The 26,607-nt window shown below is 42.4% G+C and overlaps 2 protein-coding genes and 1 long non-coding RNA gene across 9 annotated transcripts in view; 1 reads left to right on the top strand and 2 right to left on the bottom strand.

Moving 5' to 3' along the window:
• The window catches only part of TMEM164 (transmembrane protein 164), a 53,220-nt gene extending 42,243 nt beyond the window's left edge, over nt 1-10,977 (top strand). For all 7 annotated transcript variants that reach the window (XM_083423974.1, XM_083423973.1, XM_083423975.1 and 4 more), the window contains exons 6-7: nt 5,030-5,130; nt 5,441-10,977. In XM_083423974.1, the coding sequence (XP_083280100.1) occupies nt 5,030-5,130; nt 5,441-5,647 (308 nt within the window). In that variant the 3' untranslated portion in view covers nt 5,648-10,977. The remainder of the gene's footprint in view (nt 1-5,029; nt 5,131-5,440) is intronic.
• LOC310669751 lies at nt 366-5,414 on the bottom strand. The gene is made up of 2 exons (XR_014507354.1): nt 5,221-5,414; nt 366-4,498 (listed from the first exon to the last, which is right to left on the bottom strand). It is a non-coding gene; the product is annotated as an uncharacterized lncRNA (long non-coding RNA).
• Nucleotides 10,978-12,694: 1,717 nt separating the features above from the next.
• Nucleotides 12,695-26,607, bottom strand: part of AMMECR1 (AMMECR nuclear protein 1) — a 123,293-nt gene continuing 109,380 nt past the window's right edge. The window contains exons 5-7 of the mRNA XM_083423867.1: nt 23,209-23,299; nt 20,211-20,307; nt 12,695-17,097 (exon numbers count right to left, since the gene is read on the bottom strand). Coding sequence (XP_083279993.1) covers nt 16,983-17,097; nt 20,211-20,307; nt 23,209-23,299 — 303 coding nt within the window. The 3' untranslated portion in view covers nt 12,695-16,982. The remainder of the gene's footprint in view (nt 17,098-20,210; nt 20,308-23,208; nt 23,300-26,607) is intronic.

Here is a 26,607-nt window from a genome sequence, read left to right as displayed (position 1 = left end):
CAGCAATCCCTCTTGCTGTTCTGGCTTCTGGGATAGCTGCGCAGCCTACATTCGCTCCATAAGGCGCACACACATTTCCCCTTACTTTTTAGGAGGGAAAAAGTGAGTCTTATAGAGCAAAAAATACGATAGGTATTGCTCCGGCAGGAAGGTAAATGGCGTTTCCGTGCGCTGCTCTGGTTTTGCCAGAAGCGGCTTAGTCATGCTGGCCACATGATCCAGAAAAACTGTCTGCGGAAGTGGACAGATGCCGGCTCCCTCGGCTTGTAAAGCAAGATGAGCGCTGCAACCCCAGAGTCGTTTGCGACTGGACTTAACTGTCAGGGGTCCCTTTACCTTTTTAACCTACATTGTAAAATACTTAGGTTTGTTTGTTTGTTTCCTTATGTGCTCTTTTACCATAAAAATCTCACAATGGGCTGCAACAATAAAATACACAATACTAAAACAGGGATAGTTTAAAAATAATTAAAAGCAGTTCCATAAAACAATACAATTTTTTTTTTCTTAAAGAAGAAATACATGTACAAAAACGGTTAATATTTCCAGTAATTGTTGTCAGGGTGGGTTACCACAATATGACGTACAGTTAAAAACAAATAAATCATTACAGTCAAAACAGAACTCACTATTCTGCCTGTCTAGTTCTGGACACCACAATTTAAATGGGATATTGAGAAGCCGGAATGTGTGCAGATAAGAGCAGCCAAATTGATTGGGGTTCTGGAAACCAAGGCCTATGACAGGCATAGGCAAACCCGGCCTTCCAGATGTTTTGGGACTACAACTCCCATCATCCCTAGCTTAACAGGACCAGTGGTCAGGGATGATGGTAATTGTAGTCCCAAAACATCCGGAGGGCCAAGTTTGCCTATGCCTGGCTTATGAGGAATGGTTGAAGGAGCTGGGTATGTTTAGCATGGATAAGAGGAGTGTGAGAGGAGATATGATGGCTATCTTCAAATATCTGAAGGGATGCCACATGGAAGATCGAGCAAACTTGTTTTCTCCTGCTCCAGAAGGTAGGACTTGAAACAATGGATTCAGATTACAAGAAAGAAGATTCTGACTAAACATCAGGAATACCTTTCAGATTAGAAAAGCTATTCAACTGTTAAATGGACAACTTTGGAAGGTGGTGGACTCTCCTTCATAGGAGTTTTTTAAGCAGAGGTTGTATGGCCTTCTGTCTGAGTTGAGATACCTGCACTGCAGGGGGTGGGAATCAGTGACCATTGGGGCCCCTTTTTACACTACAGTTCTGTGAGTCTTGATTCAGCGAAAGAGGTGTGCAGGGAGACCTCTCAACTGCAGCTTCGTAGTAATGATAAGGTGCATGCTGTATTCTTGGACAAAATCTGTTTACTAAACTGGTGTGGTGGGACACGGGTGGCGCTGTGTATTAAACCACAGAGCCTAGGACTTGCCGATCAGAAGGTCGGTGGTTTGAATCCCCACGACGGGGTGAGCTCCCGCTGCTCAGTCCCTGCTCCTGCCCAGAAGTGGCTTAGTCATGCTGGCCACATGACCTGGAAGCTGTACGCTGGCTCCCTCGGCCAATAAAGCGAGATAAGTGCGGCAACCCCAGAGTCGGTCACGACTGGACCTAATGGTCAGGGGGCACCTTTACCTTTACCTGTTGGCCTGGGTTGGGTCATCTCATGTTATCCCTTTTCTGATGCAAGTGACATTTTAAAAAGTCAGTCTGGGATGAAGCTTCCAATGTTGCATGTTGCTTTTGCTCACACCTAGAAATGTGAAGGAATAAACTGGCTTCCTAATGGTCTCCTAAGCTCTGGAAGCAGCTGAACAGTGTTGAGGCATCCGTGTTGGGAGAAATATACAGGGAATTCATGGCAGTGATATGCTTTATTTATTTAGCACTAAACTTGAAATAAATTTGGATTTTGCCCCTTAGAAGATTCCACGCATCCAAATGTGCAGTTTTGCTTGTTTTGCATAACATGGCTCCTTCTGTTTCTGTATTTCAGTTGTTCAAAGAACACAGCAGTGGTGGTGAAGCAGTTTGAGGAAGGGGGAGAAGGACTAGGTTGGAGGAAATTAAACTTAATGAGAGGCCAGGAGGAGCAGCCAGGAAGCAGGGAAATTGCTTTTGAAGACTGATGAAAAATGGTCTATATGTGCAATCAATCAATGAAAAGAGAGAGAGCAAAACTAACCTAATTTTAGTTGTCTTCGTCTCCCACCCTCTGCTTTTATCACCAGTATTTCCATACACGACCTTGCTAATGGAGCCGCAAACAATAAGTTTCAGCCCTATCCAAAGGGAGAATTTCATTAAGGAGATAAGCAACCATAAACTGAAGATGAAAGGCTAGAAGGGAGTGAGTTGCATTTGAAAGCCTTCCAATGTTTTGCTTCCTTCTCCAGCTGGCTGAAACATGCACCATTTGTTCGGAACTATTCTGAGCATGCTGTGGATTTTTATTTTTATTTTAAATAGGGATATACCTGTGCTGGAAATCCAGGAGTAAGTCAGGAGCCTCTGGGGCAGTTTCTACTAGGTGCAGGCTATTTGTTAGTGGCTATTTGTGGGTCTGAACTACCGCATTTTTCGCTCTATGGGACGCACCTGACCATAGGATGCACCTAGATTTAGAGGGGAAGAACAAGGAAAAAAAAAATCTCTCCCTCTCTGCTCAGCGCCCCTTCAGCGAAGCAGCAGGAGAAACGGAGCCCCTTCTCCCGCTTCGCTGAAGGGGCGCTGCGCAGAGAGGGGAAGCTGTGCAGCGCCTCTCCAGCGAAGCGAAGCCAGGAGAGCAAGAGGGATCGGTATGCACTGATCCCTCTCACTCTCCTGGCTTCAGGCGGCTATCCCTGAAGCCAGGAGAGTCTTGCTCTCCTGGCTTCAGCAAAAGCAACGTGGAGCCTCCGGAGTGCAGCGGGAATTCCCACTGCCCTCTGGAGGCTTCATGCGGCTATCCCTGAAGCCATGGAGCCTGCATTCGCTCCATAAGACGCACACACATTTCCCCTTAATTTTTGGAGGGGAAAAAGTGCATCTTATAGAGTGAAAAATATGGTATATACCAATAAAATGCCCTAGTAGATAAGGCCGAAGGTTCATATCATCCTGCTTCCACACAAAAAGCGGTTCAGGCATGGGTATCCAGCCAGCATCTTGTGCACTAAAAGCAGACACATTTCAGAAAAGCTAAAATAAATTTTCTGTCTCCCTGTTCTCTTCTAGCACTGAGACCGGTGAGGTTTGCGTTTCAAGATAACTTGTGTGTTTCAGAAACCCTTGTGGAAGGGGTCTGTTTTAGCTGCTTGAATAACACCCCTCCCATCAGTGAAGGCTGCCTTCAGTACAGAATTCATAGAAGCATAGAATTGAAAGGTTGGAAGGGGCCCAAATGGTCATCTAGTCCAATCCCCTGCAATGCAGGAATCAATGCTAAATAACCCCTGACAGCTGACCACCCAACCTCTGCTTAAAAATCTCCAGTGAAGGAGAGTCCACCACCTTCTAAGGTGGTCTTCTCCACTGCCAAACAGCTCTTAGCTGTCAGAAAGTTCTTCCTATATATTGAAAGTTCTTCCTACGTTAAATGGCTTTGCCATTTAACGTAGTAGTGTCTTCAAGAGAAGCACTGCCCTTTGTTTTATAGGCAACCATTTATTTACATGGGGGGTGGGTGGGAAGAAAGAAGTGCATTCAAAGGCCACATCGATCAGCCTCCCCCCTCCCCAGTAAAGCTTTCCTCTCATTGTCTGTCTCTGCTGAAGAAGCATGTGCTCACTCCTGGGATTTCTAAGGATTCTCCACGGAGTCTGGCACTCTGCTTTCCAAAATCCGCCCCCCCCCCCCCGAAGCTTGTGCTGACCTTTAGCCACCCACTGGCTAAGAAAGCTTATAAGCTGCTTTGTGCCTGAAAGCTGTTTCCTTCCCTGGAAGCGCACGTAACCGCCTCTCCTGGGAAGTCAAGGTGCTCAGTGACGAATGCCAAGGTTGTGTAAATGGCATCGACTCCTACAATATTCAGGCAGCTTTGCCTAATTGGCAGGGCTGTGCTGTGCACTGGATTCAGCTACAGCCCAAATCACTTGAGCCTAATCAGGCCTTTTTGAAGGGATCTGTGCCTTGTTTGAGTTGGGTTGAAGCACCCCCAGATAGTGATACAGATACATGGTAGTGACCGGTTGGGTTGAGATTCCCAGAGCCATCTGGGGCTGTCAGAGGCAGGATGTCAGGCAAGAAAGAGACGCAGACGTGAGCGATAAGCCTGAGGAAACTGAAATGGAAAGAACTACTGGCCAGCTGCATCTTCACAGGATGAAGTGTGTATGTGGGGGGGGGAGATGCCTTTACCACCAGGCCTCTCCTCCTTTCCGCCGCTGCAAGACATCTTTTCCTTCCTGATCCTGCCACCTGCACAGGATCTGATCCTCCCATTTAGCAGCTTCTGCTCCTTTGCAAGTGGCTTCCCTTCCATGTGTGGGAGCATCATTGTGCAGAATCAGATTGTCTTGTTTACTGTGTGGTAAACAAAAAAAAGTTCTCCATGTTTTTGCAGGTGGTGATAGTAGAAAGCTGTTGTACACAGCAAGAGTGGACTAGAAGCTGAAGGTTAGGAGAAGCAGGTTTGGAGAATACTTTGGCAGCAACTACACATTTGATGCTACTGTATTCTCCAAACTCAGAATCCTACGTCTGAGGCAGTAGTGGAAGTAGAAGCCTTCTTTTGCTGGTTACATCCTCAGAATGTCTGGTTTGAAAGGCTCCAGGATCTGTAATCCTGTGTGTGTTGTTCAGATGCCTTTGGAAACATACACGACATAAAATTGTGAATGTGTTCATAAGTTAATGTTTTCAACTGAGGTATCCCCCGTCTTTTGGAGGTAAGGTGCAGACCCTAATGGTTGCAGACCCAGAAATGGTGCTCCACAGTTTGTAATCTTGGTGTGAAAATTAGTGCCTTATTAAAGAGGCACTAGGTACTTGGGAACTGTAGCAATCAATGAAACATTGACTTTTCCTTTCTCTCCATCTCTCTGTTTCTAATAGGTGTCTACACTCCTGAGCCATCTTGGAATTTCTGGTGGGCTTTATTATCCACTGGACTGATGTTTATCTACCACTTTAGCGTTTTACAGATTCTGGGACTGGTGAGTGAACATTAATGTTTGCTATATATGCCTGCCAGTAGTTGGAAGAGCAATTACTGTCTGTATGTGCTTAATGCTACTGTGACTTACCTAGGCAATGTTGCTTTGTGCACAGGTGCTTCTGAGTCACACCTCTCTTTGCAGAAGCTGTATCTGGCCAACTGCTGTTGCCCAGCCTGTTAACAGCGCCATGGGAGGTTCAGGTTCAGGGAGTGACCGGCTTGCTGCTTCTGGGTTGCTAAGGGAGTTGGGTAAACAAATTGGTTGCTGTGAAGGTTGATGAACCATCCTTTTCTCCCCCTTCTCCTAGGCCACACAAGTGAATTTGAACAATATGCTGTGCCCTGCCATCTCGGATCCTTTCTATGGCCCTTGGTATAGACTCTGGGCCTCCGGCCACCAGACGATCATGACTTTGATTCATGGGAAACTCATAATTGGCATCTACTACAGTGCTGCGCCTGTCTTTAGGTTCTGTGTGGATTTGCTTCGACTCCCAGCTAAGAAAATCTACTGAAGCTTCTTCTTGGAAGGAAGTGTTTTTTTTATAGGAAGCATAAAAGGACTGGTGGTTGTGCTGCAGAAAAAGGGGAAGAGGAAAAAGCACCGTGGATTAATGGTTCCTTTTGTTACAAAATAAGGTGTTCCCTCCCATTCCCAACTGACTACTGATTTTTCACTGCCCATAGCCAATGGCAAAACTTGTGGCCTTATCCACTGAGAGGGTGACATTCATTCCCAGCAGTTTCTATCCTTTAGAAAACAGAATATTGCTACTTTGGATTGAAGTGTTCCAGGGTCTCTCAAATCTTGATATATGGTGTCCTCGCTGCATCCACTAGTTCTTAGTAGATAATCACACAGGGTGGTGATTAGGGCTGGGCAATGTATTGATACATAGTTTGCAGACCACATTGTGAGAACTATTTCAGAATAATTGGGCTGGCAATGTATTGCAAAGCACAGACTTCACAACTCCAGAGGGCAGTATAATTGAGAGCCCTCTGGCAGCTGGGCGCCTGCCTTCCCTTTCCCCTCCAATGGCTGAACACGCCACTCCCAGCCTCAGCACCTCCCCGTAACTGTAATTGCAGTGTCTCTACACTGCAGAAATCGTGGGTGGGCTGCTTCTTCCTTCTCCCTTTGTCTAGGGCGGAGTGGAAGGAATTTGCACACCAAATGTGAGGGCTTGCCTGCCTCCGATAGGAGGAATCTACAGTGCGCAGAGCACACTGCTCCTTCACCTGATCTCCCTCGTGGCTGCTCCTTCGACTGATCTTCACTCTCCCCAAACCTCCATGTTTCAGACATAGATTGGAATGTTGAAAACCAGATATCTACCAGTCCTAGTGGTGGTTCTTAAATTTACCAGTAAAATGCAGTTTATCTTGTTCTGCGGACACTGAGCAATTTGTAGTATCCTATTTCTGCCAGTTTCACTTGATTCACTTATCATCAATTGATCACGGTGTTTGGCATCCCCTGATCTTCAATACAAATTAGCAAGGTTCTGTTCTGTTTATGCTGGTTGAAACCATGGGGAACAATTAACAGCCCAATAAAAGAAACAAGAAATAAAGACTTTCCAAGCTACAGTGGATTTCTGTCCCAGTGTGCTCAAATCCAACCATATTGTATTTGGTTCCAGCTCATAGGTTGGTTTTCTATACCGATAAGTGAAAAAACACGAAGAAGGGGGATGTATGTAATACATTTAGGGAATGAATTATGCTCTTGATGCAAGCAGTGCCTGTGTAGGAATAATTGTTCTACAAAGAGACACTGTCAGTTTGGGTTGGTTAGAATTTTACCCTTCTGCAAACTGAATCATACAGTATTTAAAATTAATGATGGTGTTTACTTAAACACACCTGATGGCGTTTATGTTTAGCCTCACTTAACCACACCCATGAAGAACTAGTTGGTTTGCCTGAGCAGAGGTGCAGAAATTTTTTAGGAAGCAGGTGATTGCTGGTGACAAGTAGAATGGATTTGTGTTACCTTTTCAGTGTTAGCCCAGATTTGAAGAGAAAGGTGAAGAATGCTCCTCTGTAACCTTCTGAAGAACTATTCTGCTTAATGGTCACACAGTGTCCTGTAGTGACAATGTTTTAAGCATTCTCTTTCTCTCTCACCTCCCCATTCTTCTGGTTGCATTGCCTTAGTTGGGGAATGCAAGATACGACAACTGCCATATTTCCTCCAGGTATATTTCTCCAACGGGATGCGTTCTGCAGTCACTGATACCTCAAGGAGAGAGAAGTTGCCTTAATGGTCAACATTGCAGCTCATTTCATTCAACCAAGGGAAGATGGTGGGATGGAGATTCGTAGAGCTGTGAAACTGCAAAAGACACGACTGAGTATTTTACTTCAGTTGACCAAAACTTGAATATTTAACTGCAATTTGGCATACAAAGAAGAGTATCCTGGACTTTTGTCTTTGTAAACCTTTTTGTTTTGGGAATCTTTGTAGTGTGTGAGGAATTTTGTACATGTTATACTGTGAATACTCTTTACTACCATGAGTTTTATTAGAAATGCTCATTGATGAGTTCCTGTTTCACAGCCCTGCTTTTCATATGCCTATTTTCTGCTTCTGGCAGAGCATTGAAGGAGGGAGTCTTGCATAATATTCAGTAATCCTGTCCAGGGTTGCTCTTTGCAGTTGCTGTGGTGAATCTTAATGTCTAGGTTGTTTACTCTCCCAAAGTGGCATATTTAAACAAAGGCATAAGACAGTGAAATTCGTAGCATAGCTGTAATCCTTTATCGTAGACAAGTAGACAGTAATGTAGGATTCAGCAGTATAAAATCTTAAGAGTACAAAACCTTGAAAATTGTAAGCAATTGTGCCTGACCTTTCTATCTGTTAGAATTACTTTGAGTAGGTTTCTTTCTTCGATCGCAGTGAAGCCACCTAGCCCTTGGTGATGACCCTTTTTGTACTTGTTTCCAGTTCCATCAGTCCCTCCCTGGAGCAGAAATAGTAGCTGTTGTTTTTTAGGTTTTGAGTGAAACTTCTGAATTGACTGAGAGTGGCCAAATCTTTCAACCCTGTGCCATGTTGCTCATCCACAAGGGGCCTAATCCTTCTGCCTTACCTTTCCCCAGCCCCTTTCAACAAACATGTTGGTGCTTCTTGATCACCTTAGTCCATGCTTCAGATTCTCCCTGGAAGTTACTTGCCACTCTTAAAAAGTGCCATGTTTTCTCCCATTGCCCTCTTTCAAGTGTTCCACCTAGTTTTGCTTTCAGAGGAGATAGCTGAGCAACTTCAAACTTGTCACTAAGACTGACACGCCTCCTCTTCTGAGGTAAGCAAAACTGCATTAATGATCAGTTTGACTGGGTTAAACACACACACACACACACATTACTAGTTTCAGTGACAGCATTACTGGTCTGGATAATCACCTGCCTGTTACTTATGCCACATACTTTCGTGACTGATGAATGGGAGGCTGCCTGCCTCAGTGTGTGGGGCACTTCATGCAAGTATGCCCTTCAGGGCTCTGGTGTGTGGCACTGTGGCATATTCCAGTCTGTAGTTGTGAATGTTGGTGAGTTGGGCTGCATTCTTGAAATAAAAGGACTGCTGGTCAGTATAGAACAAAAGTGTGTTCGGCTTCATTCCAGACAAAGAGCTGCCAAGTCTGCTCTTTGTAGTTGCAGAAGTTGGCCACCTCATTCAGTAAAGGGACCTTCACCTAATAGAACTTGCTTTCTGAGTCAGTATTCTACAACTTGGGTTTTCCTAAGTTTTACCTCCTGAAGCCAAAAAGACCCTTCTTATAAACTTTTTTTTGGGTGGGTGTTTTGGTTAAGTGACAGGACAATCCCCTTCCTTGTTAAGAACTTCCAAAACCTGATTGGTTCTAAGATAGAAGCCTGAAATTTCTAATGACTAGTCCAGAGTTGTGCACTTATCTCTGTACCATTGGGGAAGATTCTACAGCAGGGGTGAGGAAACTGTGGCCCTCCAGATGTTGCTGGACTACAACTCCCACAGTGCCTGCTCATGCCCATGCTGGTTGGGATTGATGGAAGTGGGAGCCCAATAACACCTGGAGGGCCATAGCTTCTGCATCCCTGCTCTTCACCACTACCAAAGGTAAAGCCTGACCTACTTAAGAATTGCATCCTTTGCCAAGAGGGGCTTTTCATTTCTGACAGGACAATTTGTAACAGGTCACAGCTGGGGAGAATTTCCACATGGATAGATGTGTTTGTCCAGTGCTTGACTTCCAGGTGAGTTGGGCCCCCTACCTACTTTGCCTTTATATGCTGTCCTGTTCATTGAAGGTGGATGTGTAAATTGTCTTAAGGAGCCAGAGGCTGGAATTTGTAAGTTTCATTACAGGCCTCATACCTCCCCCACCCCTAACTAAAGGACTGTCTTCATTGCTTCTTTAGCTAGTTTTCAAGGCATAGCATTGCAAGGCAAAGTGTAGCTTTTGTTAGGATATGGTGCTTGAATAAGTGGGGTGCCAATGTCTATTGCACCTTAGCAGTGCTTTTTTTAAAAAAAATAAAGGTCTGGCACTATGAAGTTGTTAACAGTAAGTGCCACACTTTTAACATTTTTTTTGGGGGGGGGAGGTGCCAGTACTGAGTACCCTTGAGGACCCCTAGAAAAAAGCACTGCACCTTAGAATGCCTGTGTTGCTGTGCATTGTGGACTTTTACTCCTCCACTTAGATTATATGGCGGGATCAGCATGGACTTGGGTTGCAATGCTTTTGTGTTTAGAGCTTCTTGTATAATCTTTCTGGCTGTAGAACTCCCTTGGGCTGCAAGGGTAGCCTTCTGTTCAGCAGAAGCTGTCCTTTTGGAAAGCCAGAGATGGAAGGCCTGGGAAGAGTGGCTGTGATGTGCACTTTAACATTAGAGATCAGCCTTACCCAACCTGGTGCCCACCAGATGGTTTGAACATCTCCCATCTGCAGGCCACCTGGTTGAGGAAGACAATTTTTAGAGTACCTCAGTGTAGCTGTGACTATCTTCTTCTGTGGCCTATATCAGAATTTTGATATTTTTCTGTATTGCTAATTCAGTGTTTTGTAAAGGCCGTATTCATTACTCCTCTTTTAGAATGAACTATTTTGCTATGTATTATGAACTTGAGTTGTACGCCAGTAGTCTTTATAGGGCAAAATACCCTGATTTCTTGTACATTTGTGGTTGTGTTGTGTGATGGAGGTGAAGATTAACCTACATATGATACATTTCTGCAGCAGCTATGATTAAGTATTTATTTTTTAAGCAGGAACTGTGATCCATAAATGATTTATTAGGTATCTTTAGGATAGCTAACCTATCCTTGCTGTTTGGGCCACCATCCAGATCAGGGGAATTCCTATTCCTTTTTTGCCTCTTTATAAATATGGGAAAAATGAGTTTTTAATGGCATCTAATCTGAAGCTGCCATTCTCCTGCAGTAGCAGACATCTCCAGCCAGTTAATTTTTTAAAAAACAGCCATCTCATTTTCTCCCTTTCTTGGCCAAACTGTATTACTTTTGTTACTCTGAATTTCTTTTCAGTGGTACCTGTTGGGCAGAGGCTTATTCCATCATCAAAACTGGCAGTGGGATGTGTGTGTGTCTCCACTGACCTATAACCCACCCTGAAGCCCTCCTCTCTTCCACTGAATCCTAGGTGTCTTATAGTAGGCTCAATTTTATAAACTACTCCTTCCTTTAAAAAAAAATGTAATAAAAACCCATTAGGTAACATTTTCCAAATACACACACAAAGTAGATATCGCGTACTTGAATTTATGGGAATTTGTATTTGTGTCTGAAATGACTTTCTTTATCTCTTAATAAAATATTGTTCCTGGGGAAGTTGGTTGCATTTATTTAAATGGAATAAATATTCCTACATCCAATCAGCACAATTGTGGTGTAAAGGAATTAAAACAAGTTATGCTAAAGGTAACTTCCACTTTTGCACATTTGTGGGATGGTGGCTAAAACGTCCATCCAGAATCTAAAGGGCTTGGACCACCCTGGAGCAAAAACACAAAGCCATCCTTTGCTCTAAAAGTGCTATGGAGATGCAGGAAGTTCATAGTTGCTACTGACGGCAAGAGCACCAGCTAGTAGGTACCTGAGAGCTATGCACATTTCTAGGAAAGCATATAGATAAAAATTAAGGATAAGGCTGGTGGTTGTGTAGCCAAGTATAATAATTTTGGAGCCTAACAGCTAGTTTAATCCATTGATCTACATATCACAATATCAGCCTACAGCTGGCATAGTAGTTTTTCCTTTAAAAATAACTGGATTGTGGAATTGCCAAAGGGGGGTAATTATGTTAGCCAGCTGGAGCAAAAAGAACAAAGGGTCCTATTGCATCTCAAAGATCAAAATGCATATGATGGCAATAAGATTTCATGGATTACATTGCTGACCCAGTGAACTGTGGTTCACAAAAAAGCTTGTGCTCTTAATACATTTGGTGCCACAAGACTCTTAAGATTGCGAAAACAAACTTGTAAACTGTAATTTGACTTGGAGCGATGAAAGTCCCCCTGTTTAAAGTCACCATATTACTACTGCATCAATAGTAATTTAAGACCAGGAGGTCTAGATACTTAATAGGCATGGCATTCTGCTACTCCACAATCACACACCCACCTGGAGGGGAGAAGGGGAAGTCAGCCCTTTAAAGTTTTTTTAAAAAGCAGCTGGAAGAGAAGCACAGCTCAGATTCTGAGCTTGTGGAAAGCATGCCCCAAAAGTAGCTTTTATTACAAAGCATGGGAGATCTTTCCTTACGATTTACACAAACATGGATCATTTACATAATGGAAGGGGCCTAGCAGTAGCTCCAACTGAAGCCAGCTGATTGGAGGCTGGAAAAAAATGTTAAAGGAGTAGCAAGGACAGTGATATTCAGCCACAAACTGCAACTCGTACATCACACTTGAAGGAGCTGTGGAATTCTGTTTCTCCAAGTGGACTTCGAAAAGTTGAAAAAGTCCACTGAAACACTTCAGGAGGTTGAATTTACATGCAACAGAGGAACACCAAGTACAGTGGTACCTCGGTTTACGAACAGTCCTGTTTACAAACTACTCGGTTTACGAACTCCGCAAAGCCGGAAGTAGTGTCTTAGTTTGCAAACTTTATCTTGGTCTAAGAATGGAATCCAAATGGTGGAAGGGCACTGGCGGTGGGAGGCCTCGTTAGGGAAAGCGCGCTTCGGTTTAAGAACGGTTTCAGTTTAAGAACGGACTTCAGGAACGGATTAAGTTCGTAAACCAAGGTACCACTGTACAGTGAATTGGCTAACAAGTTGCCAATAGGTAGAAACACCTTTAAATCTTACATGATGCTCACCAGAGAATGCCCAGTATGGTTTCCCCCTCATGGGTACCTACTGTACTTCAAAGGAAAGCCCCCTGCTTACATATTGAAAAGCTAAAATGCATTTTCAAGGTTAACTTGAAGCCTCCCTATCTCCCATTTTCTTGCAGAATGGTGGCAGCTGAACGTATCTGGTTGAAATATACCAGGCCAAAACACTTTGAAGGAAAAGCATAAATACAAGCAGTGATTATTTCTTTTTCTGCTTATTTTTATTGGGTAAATGATTTAAAAGGTAATAACAATAGTGTTAAAACTACTACAATATCTTTCCACAGCCATTATCTCACAGACCCACAAATTACCTTCTAGATTTTTTTTCCTTTTTCCTCATTTTTACCTTTAAGCCATACTTATAAAAATGCCCATTTTATTCAACAGTATCTTCACACTAATAGCAAATAAACATGGAAGGATCTAGTTTAAATGGTAGGAGGTTTGTGGTAATCTGTGATAATATTGTAATCAATAGTCAAGTTACTAAGGAAGGAAAAAAATAGGGGCCTTTAAGCTACTCCAGGCAGCTTTTCTTTTTTTGCCCATTTGTGTCACCTTGTTGCATTAAAGAACTCATTATGCTGGTGAACCATTAATTCTTGTAACATATAAAACACGAAAATAACTTAGAAACTAGATCCAATCTTTTGAAAAGAATCAACTTTGATATACAAAACAGTCATAAGTTGTTACAAAAGTTCTTTTGTTCTCAGTGCATTTGTGTACCAGCAAAGTTACTGGATCCAGAGCAAAAGGAAAGTATTTTTTTTTTATTCATTTTTTTTAGTCTTCTTCTGAAACAGTAATAAAAAAAACAAGGAAAAAAACATATCTTTGTATATAAAGAATAATCATTGCTGGTCTTAATAAATGTAACCAGAAACCCTTAAAATCTGAGAGGCACACTTCGGGTTTCTATATTATTTTATTTAAAACACAAAAAAGTCACCAGTTTTATTTCATTGGAGGAGTCGCTTAGGCTCCTCGAAACTTAATTCAATTAACATCACTAGCAAAAAATCAGTTAAGAAACTGTACAAAAATAAAAAAAAGTTAACCCATTTCATCCTGCAGGGATTTTGGAAGGACTGGAAGGCAGGCTTTTTTATTTTTATTTTAGGAGCAGCATTTAGGCTTGGCTGGAGGATTCTTTGGTTCGATCCAACACACAAGAGATGTAATCTACTCCAGGCAACAGTTTCAAGAACCTGCACAGTTGAAGACAAGTGAAAAGGTTGAGATACACATACGCATCGGGGTGTGTGGTGTGGCCCGGTGCTTCCAGCTGACAATTGTGTTGCGGTTGGTGCAAAGCACCTCCCATCCCACCGGAGCCTGCTGCGGCCCCAACGATGCAAGACACATCACTGCACAAGACTCTTCCAGCTACTGGAACGGTGTATGTTGTGTGTGTGCAGCTCAGGGACGCAACTCTCCTTCAGCATAACCGGAGAGACTTGTTCTGGAACTGCCTCATATACCACACGGGTGCAGGAAGCAAACTTTTAAAGCTAGAACAAAAGCGCCTTTTGGAATGAAATAAGGCAAAAGTAACTGATCAATGCTTGCCCAAAGCTCAGTGATCATCAATATTGACAGGAAGGTGAGAAATCTGTCTGGGATTTTCAAAATCAAAACAAAATGCTCCAATTTCAATTTGCATATTTAGGAACAAACCACAAGGCATATTTCAAGCCTTGTTTTTTCCTTGATTTGTTTTCAGCAAACGTTCCTGTGAAGTACATCATGTTTTGTACGAATAAACCTACAATTACATAAGAAACATAATCCTTTGTGTCGTTGGCACTTCCATGCTCAAGAGGTAAGTGCCAGGAAAAAAATGTCAGCAAGAAACAGATTCATCTATATGTAAAAACAGAACATTTGCTGAAGCTTCTGTCTCACAACATGCCAAGCAAGAACTCTTCCTAAATGAACATATGCAAGATAGGCTCAGAAGGGTCTGGAGGGTTTTCATGTTTTTTTTAAAGCACACCTTTCCAGTTTGTATAACCCTTTGAACTAGTTTTAATTTCCCAAGCAACAGCTACTGAAACATAGACAAATATGCATTGTGCATTACACTGTGTACAAAAAAGGAGACAAAATGATCCTTTTTCCTCCCCCAAGCCATGGTGGGAAGTATTGCTGACCTCGTCCTTCAAACCCTGCAGGATATTTTATTTAAATCAGTATTTCATTATTACACTGGTAAGAAATTCTGTATAACATCTGCATATATTGAGGATTTTTTTTTTCTAAAAAAATCTGATATGATTTCCGAGTCCGCATGACCAGTCACGTGACCTGCTCAAGGTTGATTAGCACCTTTAAATACACATATATTTATATATATATAATAGATCTTTTTAAAAAACTTCTAACAATGAGCTCACCCAGAAGCATGAGCTGTAATGAGATAACAGAGGAAAGATGGGATTGGGTGGCCATGGCTGATTTTTCAAATGTTTTGCAGCAGATAATGTTTTTTTCAGCTTGTGCTCAAGTTTCCCTTTAAAGGGCAAGAATGAAAAAGTTGCATTCAGAAAGCCACTTGTTGATACCTGTTGTTTCAAGGTGAATCTGCCTTCCAACACCCAAATGGAAAGGGTCCCCACATAACTTCAACAGAAGCAATGGCCAGTTCTTTTCCCGACCTGCAATGTCTGCCAGACATCTGTTGGCTACTTGTGTTTTCAGGCCTTCTGCTCACTTAAAATTAAGGCATTAAAACAGAAAGTTAATATTTGGACATCAAATGCTGTGGATGAAGGAAATGACAGCATTCCCTGTGAGAACTTTCTCTGCTAGTTTCCCTGTTAATGCGAGAGCCATCCTCTGCTTGCCTCTCTGTACGTATGAGAATTAAGAGTACATTTGAGGATTCTTAACCAGCTGCTTGGCATTTAATAGTGTTTGGTTTTGCCCACACTCATCTATCCTCCTATAGGTATGCATATGAACTCCACATCTAGTGAATGAAATATGCTGGGATTCCTGTGAAAATGTATTTGGTTCCTCCAAAATTTATTATTGTTATTTATTAAATTTATATCTCGCTCTTCATCTTAAGATCACAGGGCTGTTTAGCAAAGAGCCTATCCCCTTGAATATACACTTCACCACTGTCCACGAGAGTTCTGTCAGTACATTAAATAAGGTGAGTCCCAAACTACTAACAGCTTCCAACTTCATGAACGCCTTTTCCCCATCTCTCTTCCTCATTGCTAGAGTCTGATCAAGACTCTTTCAGCCCCTTTCATGTAGGACAGAAAGACAGTCATTGCCACAGGACTGATCCCTCCGGCTCAGAACCATTCAGATGACTCATTAAATCCAAACGCATTTTTCATATCCACCACCATGACTACTTAAAACAGTAATTGCGTTTGGTTGATTGTAACAAACTCCAGGCAACTGGAATATGTTGGGAAGAGAGAGAAGAAAACCGATTTCTGCTCTCGAACTAATTTCATTCCTCACCAACTCTCAATAGAGAAAGGAGTTCAATATAGCCATCTTTTCTCCAGTTTATCCCTATGCTCCCCCTATTATTTTGATAACTTGCATCCTTGTCAAAGGCACTAATACCTAAATCCATTGACTTCCTTATACGACAGCTGCTACATGCCAACGGCTTCAGCACAAAAGCAGCTTCTATCCTTGAAGTCTTAGAATGGCATTGGTGCAAACAGTCACTCATGAACAAGCCACCTTGCTATACATGGGGCCTGTGAAGGCCTTGAGTCCCATGAGCAAAAAGGTGGCACACCGCCTTCCTAGATGTGCAGCAATTAAAATGGCAAATGCATTGGCCAATATAGTCTGAACTGGCTTTGCAATAAAATTCTTCCTATATGATCATTGTATACCACGCAAAAACCATAGCTGCCTTCTATTCATAATCAAGCAATTCATCTCAAAATCTGCCTCTCCTAGGATTATCAGAAGGATCTGAGGCTCACATATTTACTTACACGAAATCAAAACAAGTTTATAGGAACGTTGAGGATTGTACAACTAGTCCTACTCAGGCCTCCTTCATAGTCTAAGTTTCTGACCTAAATCTTGTATATTTTGTTTTTATGAGCAGCTAATCATGCTTGTATTCTCTAATCCAAGCCCTTTAAGCATTACACTCTTTCCTTCCATCCACAGTCTTACAGAGAAACTTGACTGATATAATTCAATGTTAATGAAGTTAGAATTTTAAGGTTTTATATCAAAAGAATCCCCAAAGGTCTATATACTAGCCAAAGTAAGGATTTTGTAAAAAGAGAGTGAAGGGGCTCTTTGTAATGATGCAGCGTTTCCATCCGTTGCCATGATGAACTTAACCTGCTGTGGAGAAGCGCCATCATGGCAACGGAAACTATCATCATAAAATTGTACAGTAATAGAGATAGCTAGACCAAGAGGGGGCGGGGTCTCCTGGGAAGAGGTCTGCAGAGAAGTCCAGGGACTGGTCATGCGGCTCAGTGTCAGGAATAATGGTTGTATGGTGGGAGGGGGTGCCCAATGCCATTCTGGAAGTGATGATGCTGACGGTGAGCAAGGTATTCTGTGTAGCTCATGGTCATCTTCTCACTGCGGTACCTACAGGGGTCGGGGGTGGGGACAGAGAGGGAGAAAAGCAGACAGAAGGGTTTAAAGAAAAGGAGGAAACGTCAAGAAACATCAAGAAACAGACTTCTGACTGCAAAATATCCAAAATATTCAGTGAGTAACACAATGCACACACATTACAGTCTGCATATAGAGGCCACATATGTCCGCACACAAGTTCCCTGCCCCTTTATGATCCATTATCCACCAATGACCTAGGACATGGGTAGGCAAACTGAGGCCCGGGGGCCGGATCTGGCCCAATCACCTTCTAAATCCAGCTTGCGGACGGTCCAGGAATCAGTGTGTTTTTACATGAGTAGAATGTGTCCTTTTATTTCAAATGCACCTCTGGGTTATTTGTGGGGCCTGCCTGGTGTTTTTACATGAGTAGAATGTGTCCTTTTATTTCAAATGCACCTCTGGGTTATTTGTGGGGCCTGCCTGGTGTTTTTACATGAGTAGAATGTGTGCTTTTATTTAAAATGCATCTCTGGGTTATTTGTGGGGCATAGGAATTCATTCATTTACCCCCCTTCAAAATATAGTCCGGCCCCCCACAAGGTCTGAGGGACAGTCGACTGGCCCCCTGCTGAAAAAGTTTGCTGACCCCTGACCTAGAAGCATAAATTTTATGAGGAATAGCCTAAATAGGGTAAGCCTTGGAAGGGACAAGGCCATTATTAATTAATTGGAAGAGTATACCAATGTTGATTCCTACAACTAGTCATTAGGAATGGAGAATGAGCTTCTATAAACACCTGCTATCTAGAACCAGCTTGTGGAATGCCCTCCCCTCTCTCTTATGACCTAGATTAAAAAACAAACAAATTCCACCATGTTTTTTACTTTAAAAACAAAAAACCCCCCAACAACCTGGCTTCCTGTATGTTATTTATCTGAAGCTATTTTTCTGTTATTTATTTGAAGCCATCCCCATGACCCACTGACTAAGGAGAAGGCAATTAGAAGAGACCTGCTTTCAGCCACGGTCAGATTTGGCACAGGGAAGAACTCGCCAGAGTCCAAGCTTCTAAATCAAGCACACACCGACATGCCAATTCACCAAGCAGCTCTTGGGCTAGCATTCTTTGTGTAGCTTTTCCTTGTCAAATTCAATCAGCCCTGGCCAGCATTTACCATTGGTCAGGATGATAAGAGTTGTAGTCCAGCAATATCTGGATGATACAATGCTGGCTACCCATACCTTAAGGTCTGGCATCTAGCCCAATGCCTTGAATGTGCATCAGAGACAGTGAAGGGCAGCAAAAGCATCAACAAAAAGCACACGCACAGGACCTGTTTTATGTACTGCTAGGATTTTAAAAAGGGACGTGGGTGGTGCTGTGGGTTAAACCACAGAGCCTAGGACTTGCCGATCAGAAGGATGGTGGTTCGAATCCCCATGACGGGGTGAGCTCCCGTTGCTCGGTCCCTGCTCCTGACAACCTAGCAGTTCGAAAGCACGTCAAACTGCAAGTAGATAAATAGGTACCGCTCCAGTGGGAAGGTAAACGGCGTTTCCGTGTGCTGCTCTGGTTCGCCAGAAGCAGCTTAGTCATGCTTGCCACATGACCCGGAAGCTGTTCGCCGGCTCCCTCGGCCAATAAAGCGAGATGAGCGCTGCAACCCCAGAGTCAGCCACGACTGTACCTAATGGTCAGGGGTCCCTTTACCTCTATGATTTAAAAAGTGCAACTGTTGATATATCAGAATAAAATGAATCGCCAAAGAAGAAGAGGGGCTAAATGGGAAGGGAGGTACAAAAGAATTGTAAATTAAACCAGAAGTTCTACTAAGGATGAATGTGCATTTTGGTGTGGCTGCCAACACAGGATCTGGCCCATGATCAGCAACACACACTTATCTGGAATAGTTCTGGAATTGCCTTTAAAGGTAGTTTGATGTTTAATTACACAAACAGCACAGATCGGCAAATATTTAGCCATTAAAGAGAAAAAAAGGCAGAATTGTTCTGCTGTGTTTAAAGTTTCCCTTAAAAGCTAAACTGGCTTGAAACTAAAGTAGCTGCAATCCGGGTCTAATTAAGTCCACCCATTCGGCAATGTGTACAGACTGGGGAAGTAGTGCCTAGTTAAAAGGACCATATCTCACCATCAAATTTGCAAAGATCAGGGATGTGGAACCTGTGGCCACCCAGATGTTTGACTCCCAACTCTCCTGAGCCTGAGTTAGAATGAGGCATGGTGGAATATCAGCTGCATCCAGATCTGGATGGTCACAGGCTCTGGCATAGATCATAAGCTATAGGCTGACCCTAGTGCCAATACAGAGCTACGAGGTAAGCTGCTCTGCAAGAAATTGGTAAAATTAAGAGCCCAGAACAATGGCCAAGTCCAGTGATAGCTTTCAAGGGCTCAAAACTGTTCAGCACAAAAGCTGGTCCAGCCATGACACAGTGCTCTGATGTGAGGGCCAAAGCTTTTGATGTTAAATGCTTGAACTCATTCAGTGTGCCTACTTTTAATCACTGTATGTATCTATTCTTTATCATCAGTCATTTTAGTAATTGTATACTGTTTTGTGGTGTTTTACATTTTATGGTATATGCTGCCATGCACCTCCATGAAATGGTGGTATACAAATACTTTCCTAAACAAACAAAGAAACAAACAAACAAACAAACAAACATTTCCCTGTTAACAAAAGCAGCTGGGGATTTTCAGCAGGGGTGCAGCACAGGGAGAAAGGGTTAAGCCCCCTCTGCCGACAGCCTCAATCCTGCAGCTAATACAGTTATACATTTAATGTCACATTTGCTTTGGGCTAAGAGCCTGAAAGCAACTGCCTCAGCTTCTAAATGAAGAGCTTCAGGACTGCTGCTGCTCTCATACTGCAATCTGTTCATCATCATAATCAATTCCTCTTTGCAAAGCTCTAATACCCTAATATGCCCAGACTCCTAGAATCCATTAGATCCAGATGCAGAAGAAAGGGGAGAATATTCTATTAAGCGTCATTATTAGATCTTTGCTGCCATTATCAGGAGAGATGCTGCTGGAAACAGCTCACTTTTTGCCAATAATAAAACTGGCGTGCCCATGAAATGCAGATTGTAAGAATAGAGAAAAATGGACTCCTACCTGGTCAGTTTTATTGTTTTCCTGAAATCATTTGTAATTGGAGCCTTGTAGCCTCCTTTTCTCAATAAGGAATCTATGGTCTGAATATGGTCCCATCCTGTTGAGAATCGTCAGGGGAGGAAAATACTATTAGAACACAGAAACCAAAAGCCAAATTGCAAGGCATAACTAGTGAAGACATTGTGTAGACGCCAGGGCCAGGTCTAACCATGCAGCATGCAAATTCTCTCACCTAGAAAAATGCCCTTGCAAGAAGAAATCTCACCTATTTCTTCCTGTGAAGAAGGGTGGGCAGCCAGAAGGCACACACAATTCTGCTTTCTAGAGCTCATTTTTTAAACATTTGATGCTTTTAGTTTGTATACCGACTTGTGATGTTTTATATGGAAGAGCAGCTTCATATAACTGTTTTTAATATGTATGGAATAAGCAAACAAGAAATTTGCTGCCATGTTTGCACTAAAAAACTACATGAAGTCATTTGCAATTGAAGTTTCTAATGGTAATATTGCATGTATGTTGGTTAAATCTTGGCCCCACAAAAGGTAAAACAGACACACACACTCTCAAACTGCAGCATCAAAACAGGGCAAGGCTAGGGAACCCTCTGAGATGTTGTTGGGACTCCAACTCCCATCAGCCCCATCCAGCCTGGCCAAATGGTGAGGGATGATGGGAGCTATAGTTCAACAGCTATCTGAAGGTCCACAGGACCTCCACCTACAAGCTGGACTACATGAAGACCCAGGTTCACAACCTCAGCCAATTCTGAAGTTCATTGGGTGATCCTAAGTCATTGTCCATCCTTCTGAGACAGTTATTGCTAACGATAAATAGAGGGAAGGAACTATGTGTATCACCCTGAGATCCCTGGAGGAAGAACAGGAGAAACATTTTGTAAAAAAAAAAAAGCAAAAGCAGAACTATGTTCCTATTTCATGCTTATATTATACGTGGGCAACTGATAATAGCCATGGCTTAGAAGTAACCTACTTCATAGTTCCTTAAGATGAACCCTATTTTACATCTCAGTACAAAATGGTGATCAGCAAATGCATAACTTACACTTTATCACAGATGCTGTGCCATAGCAATGAACAAAATAACAATGTTATTTAATGAAGAACAATCTAACCACGAATATCTGTTTATCAACCTTTGCCCATTTTAATGGTGACTGTGCAGTGGTGGTACTTGGTGGATTGTGCCAACCATCACTGTGTTTCACAGAACATTCCCACCCTCCCACCCCCGCCCCTGGTTTCATTTGCCTTGTAAATCTAGAGAGCCTGTTATCTCCAGAAACCTTTACAGCTTCTTAGAAGATATGGGATGAACAATTATCCCAAGCATTTCAATACATGTTGTTGTTTTTTTAATTAAAAAATGATCTCTTCCCAGTCCACACAAGGGATTATACCTAACTAAGGTCTACTCATGACCCACTGAAATTAATGGGTTTAAGTTAGCCTCATTCATTAATTTCAATGGGTTGGGTCTGAGTATGCCTAACATAGGACACAACCCACTGAGACACCTTGAAAACCAATGAGATGCCTTAAAAAACTCAAAACTCATGTAGAGAGATGCAGAAAAAGTGCAACCAATGCAATAAAAGTAATAATGCTGAGAAAACCTTTGGCAAGTATACATTAGCTGCTTTATTTCATATAATTAGTCAATGACAAAGTTCACCGAGTTTTCCCAAACTATTAAGTTGACAGCTCAGTGCCTTTGCTACAGCACAGCATGGGACAGGGCTGCTGACAGGCTGCCTCAGACTGTGGACTTAGATGGGAGTCCTAACTAGTGCATGGTTTTCATTGTGGTAAGAAGAGGTCAGAGTCATACACAAGCGCAGTCCTTACAGGCACTTACAGCCCAAAATCAAACCAACTTTTACTCTTAACTTTTGCCGCAAACCATGTTGGGTTTTTAACCAAAGAGTTGCCAAGGGACAGAGCAACACCCGCTCTATGTTGACAGGTGATCCTGGACAATGACAGCTTTCAATTTAATACTGGGATTTGAGGCTCTGTGTCATGTAGTATTTCATAGAATCATAGAATCATAGAGTTGGAAGAGACCACAAGGGCCATCGAGTCCAACCCCCTGCCAAGCAGGAACCACCATCAGAGCACTCCTGACATATGGTTGTCAAGCCTTTGCTTAAAGACATTTTTGCATCACAATGTGGCTTCTTGTGTCATTGATGCCCCTGGCCTTATGCCTACTCCCCACATCCTGTGAGAGCAACACCCAAGTATGTATGTAACCTGCTGGACACTTGACAGGTTGAAGCCACTCAATTCCGGCACACTGACTTGCATTTTTCCAATAATGTTCACTCACACACCACATTTTTAGAAGCACATTTTAAAAACCATAAAGTGCGAGACATCTCGAAGAAAAATGGAGGCCGGAGTCTCCTCCAAACAGCAGCAAATCGAAGTACATGCAGATGAAGTACCAACAGTGACCGCCAGACAAGAGGAACATTATAGCAATTATTCATAACTGTCTCATCACTTATTTAAAATACTTTCCCCATGTTGCTGATGATAGCCCCATGCACCAAAGAGCAGCTTTTTGTCACAGAGACCCTGTGGACGTTGCTCTCCGTTTTCTATTTGGCATGCTACTGATCTTGATACTCAGCTACCTTACTGTAGCACATTGCTAGCTTGCTGCAATGTATGGAAGGATTCCCAATAAAGGGACTTAGGGTTGTATGCAAGTAAGTTATAGACCCACTGAAGTCAACTGATGTGGCTAACTGGTCTATTTGTTTCAGTGGGTCTACTCTGAGCGTGACTTAGTTGGACACAATCCTTTATTTTCTATTGATACATAAGTGGCATTTAAAGAAGAGTCATCCCTTACAATTAAAGTATCGCTCCATCATCTGACATCAGCGCAAGGTCAAATATTGCATTTTAAGTTCCTAGGTATGTTTAAATTCTTCACCAGAGCATATGAGATAAAGTGCAACAATGACCTTGCTCCTTTGCAACCTCCGGTAAGTAGGTGGCGGTGCGTTTTGATCCTTTTTCATTGATGAATTCTATTCTAATACCATGTACACCCACCTGAAAGAAATGGACAGCATTATTAGGACATTGAAAAAAAGAAAAATGAAAACAAAGAGATAGAAACATAAATCTCAAAGAGTCAATTCTGCTTTTTTTAAAAAAAAAGGTCATCCCAAGTCTTGACCTTGTTTGCTTTTCCAGGGTATTCTTTTTTAAAGTCACATTCTGCCTCTCTTGAATGAGAAGCTGAGGAGAAAGAAGCATATCCTTCACTTAGGATGCTATGGAATATGAATGACTCCATCAGCATCTCCTACTGAACCCAATAAAAGGTCGGCAGAAGTTGAGTCCTACTGTCTCCTATGTGAGCACATCTGCTCCCACTCACTTCTCAAAAGTGATGGAGTGTTCTTGCTATACTCAACATAGGATACATCTGCTGAAGTGACTGTCCATGTCCAGGTGAAGCAGCTATTTTATATTATAGCAGAGACTTACCAAAAGCAATAGGACTAACTCCACTTTAACAAATGGCCAACCACCTTGGTGAAGTTCAACGGATCAAATAGATAGCTTAATAATGAAAGGCTCTGAAAGGTGCCCTCTGAGTCCTTTTCATGGCAAAGCATCTCACTTATTCAAAGTGGCTTGAGAGATATCTAAATGCTTACGCAATCATAAGCCCCCAAACAGAGAACTACAGAACTGATACAAGCCAAGACTTCAATGGGGTGACACAAGAGACTTGCAATATTTTTTTACAGCTGCTTCAGAGAAGGTAAGTGTAAAAGTCGATCCCACAGTCTCAAGGAAGTCACACTGAACCCTATTATATAACTATTTGTATTCCCTTTTTTAGAGTAGTCTTCATGTGGAAGTAATAGTTATGTCAAACTGAGATTACTGATAAATTGGCTGGGCGTCAAAAGCCATATTTTCATAAAAATTACACACAAACAGAAGTCTTCCCCATGCCTGCTTAGACTTGTGCACTGGAATACTGAGGCTCAAGGAGGCCCACCCAGTTAGCAGAGTCAGATATATTCCGAATGCAATACAAAACCGATATTACTCTCACTTTCGCATCATCATGGGAGAAGGAAGTAGCATTTGTGTTCATAACCCTTGAGAACTCTAACTTATAGTACACTAATATACACTGAACTTCCCAATACAAATTCATTTAAGAATAAGCAAAGACTAGTGCAAATGATTTCATGACAATTCATACATGCAAGCCAGCCATTTTATTCTCTGCACAAACCTAAGACTTCTAAGCTGGGACAGCCAAAGTTAGCGAAACAACCATTTGCAATGGAGATTTGCACTTGGCTCTGAAGGTAACTACAGCATCTCTGGGAAACTTGCCATGGAGAGGCAAAAGACAGGCAGGCTAACCAACCAGGTTTAACAGGAGAGTCAGGTGTGACTATGCAAACTAACTAATTCCAAGACTGATGAAGGATTCAATTTAAAACTGATTTATGATCCAGTTTATTAGATACCTAATCAGAACTGCACAGGAGGAGCTAATCATCAACGGGACCTCCACTGTTTCCCCATTATATATTCACAGCCCCTAGGAAAAAAATAATCATACCAACCCATCCAAGGATGCAATTGTGCTAAAGACATGCCACTGTGCTTGGATACCTTAGCTTGCCTGGAAAGGTAGAAGAGTCCAAGAGCTGACACTTGGATGGTTGAAGAGGAGTAGAAGAAACCACTTGGGATGCAGATGGATGTTGCAGATCTTCACATACACTCCCTGCCTGACAAACCTACATCCATTTCCTCCCAGGAGGTTACAAATACCATGCTTGTTGAGGCTGATGGGAGCTTGAGTCGAGCAACACCTGGAGGGTCGTAGGTTCCCATTCCCTGACCAAGAACTAAAGTTATGGTTTAGCATTATGTCAAAACATGACCTGTGAGTCCTTTCAGCTAAGTCTTGTGGGACCAAGACTACTTATTCCTTCCTGTTTACTAAAATAACCATGAAAGCCTGGGTTCTGGGTGCCTTCTGAGATGGGGAGGGTGGCTACCAGGAGCAGAATTTGTTGGTTGCGGCATCTTAGCTATGGAATCCTCCCTTTCACCTAGTGCCAAATTTGGCATATTTTAGATGCCAGGTTAAATTGTTTGCACTCCCAGAGTTTTTAATGGTTTTTAGATTAGCACCTAGCATTTCCTGAAGGGATCACTACTGTGCTGTTTAATTGCAGTTGTTAGCAATCCTGAGAATTGTTTCAGTGAAAGGATAAGCATGTTTCAAAAGCAACCACATGATCAGATCAAGGTTACTGTGGATTGAATTTATTATGTGCCCCAATTATTTGTAATCAGGGTTGGATAACAGTGCTATACCAATGCACAAGATGGAAGGCAGACACAATACAGAGGGGGTGTAATAGAGGATTCTTCTGGAAATCAGTATATAAACACTAATGCCATGTGAAAAACCAAGATGGAAGGCATAGCTAAAGGTGAGCATGGAAGAAATAAACATCTCCTGCTCACAAATATGGATTATGATTATGAACCCTTTCTGAAGTAATATTGGTGGCTTCCATGGAAATATTTTTGAATGATTTATGCAGTGGTAGCATATGCACTGGAGACAGTAGGCTAGAACTTTTTAAAGCATTTTTAAAGGGAATGACATGTGGACTGGGAGCCAGAAAGAAGCTTATCTCTTACTTATGGACCCTTTCTAAACAGAAGGGCAAACTGTATGTCTGCAGGACAATTAGCAAACACAACCTACAACAGAAATGGCCCCATGTGAAATGGGAAGATCAGAAGTATCCAGAACCGCAGAATGTTTGTGACTTTGAAACATGAGGCATTTTCTTTTTGGCTTTCTGTAGCACCGAGGTGCAATGGCTTGGCTCTATGTGTGAAACCACCAGATGTTTATACATTTTCCTGTGAAGCTTTCACCACCACTTTCTATCAGACACACATGGAAAATATAGAAATATTTTATCAAACATTGATTGGAACACACACCTGTTGCTCTGGATTCTGTGGAGAACGACCGGGAGAAACCGCTACATTTCAATCACAATTTTCGCATATCATATTCTCGGAGAATGCAGAAGAATTCACCCCCTCTGCTCCCCCCATAGGATAAGAAACAATGGATTTAAGCCACAAAACGCGAGAATAACCGTTTTGAAATATAATAGCATTTCAACTTTGGAATTCGGTGCCTTGGGACACAGAGGAATCTTTTGTCTTGAAGGCTTTCGAAACAAGACAAAAGATAGGAATTGCATAGGACTGGGAACTGATCGACTAAGTTGAGAACTGGGTCCAGAGATGATAACCACCACTTTATTGGTAGCCTAACTAAGAATGGG

The sequence above is a fragment of the Podarcis tiliguerta genome (assembly GCF_965153285.1).
Source record: "Podarcis tiliguerta genome assembly, chromosome: Z".
In the NCBI taxonomy this organism is placed as follows: domain Eukaryota; kingdom Metazoa; phylum Chordata; class Lepidosauria; order Squamata; family Lacertidae; genus Podarcis; species Podarcis tiliguerta.
This window is presented reverse-complemented; position numbering and strand designations above follow the sequence as displayed.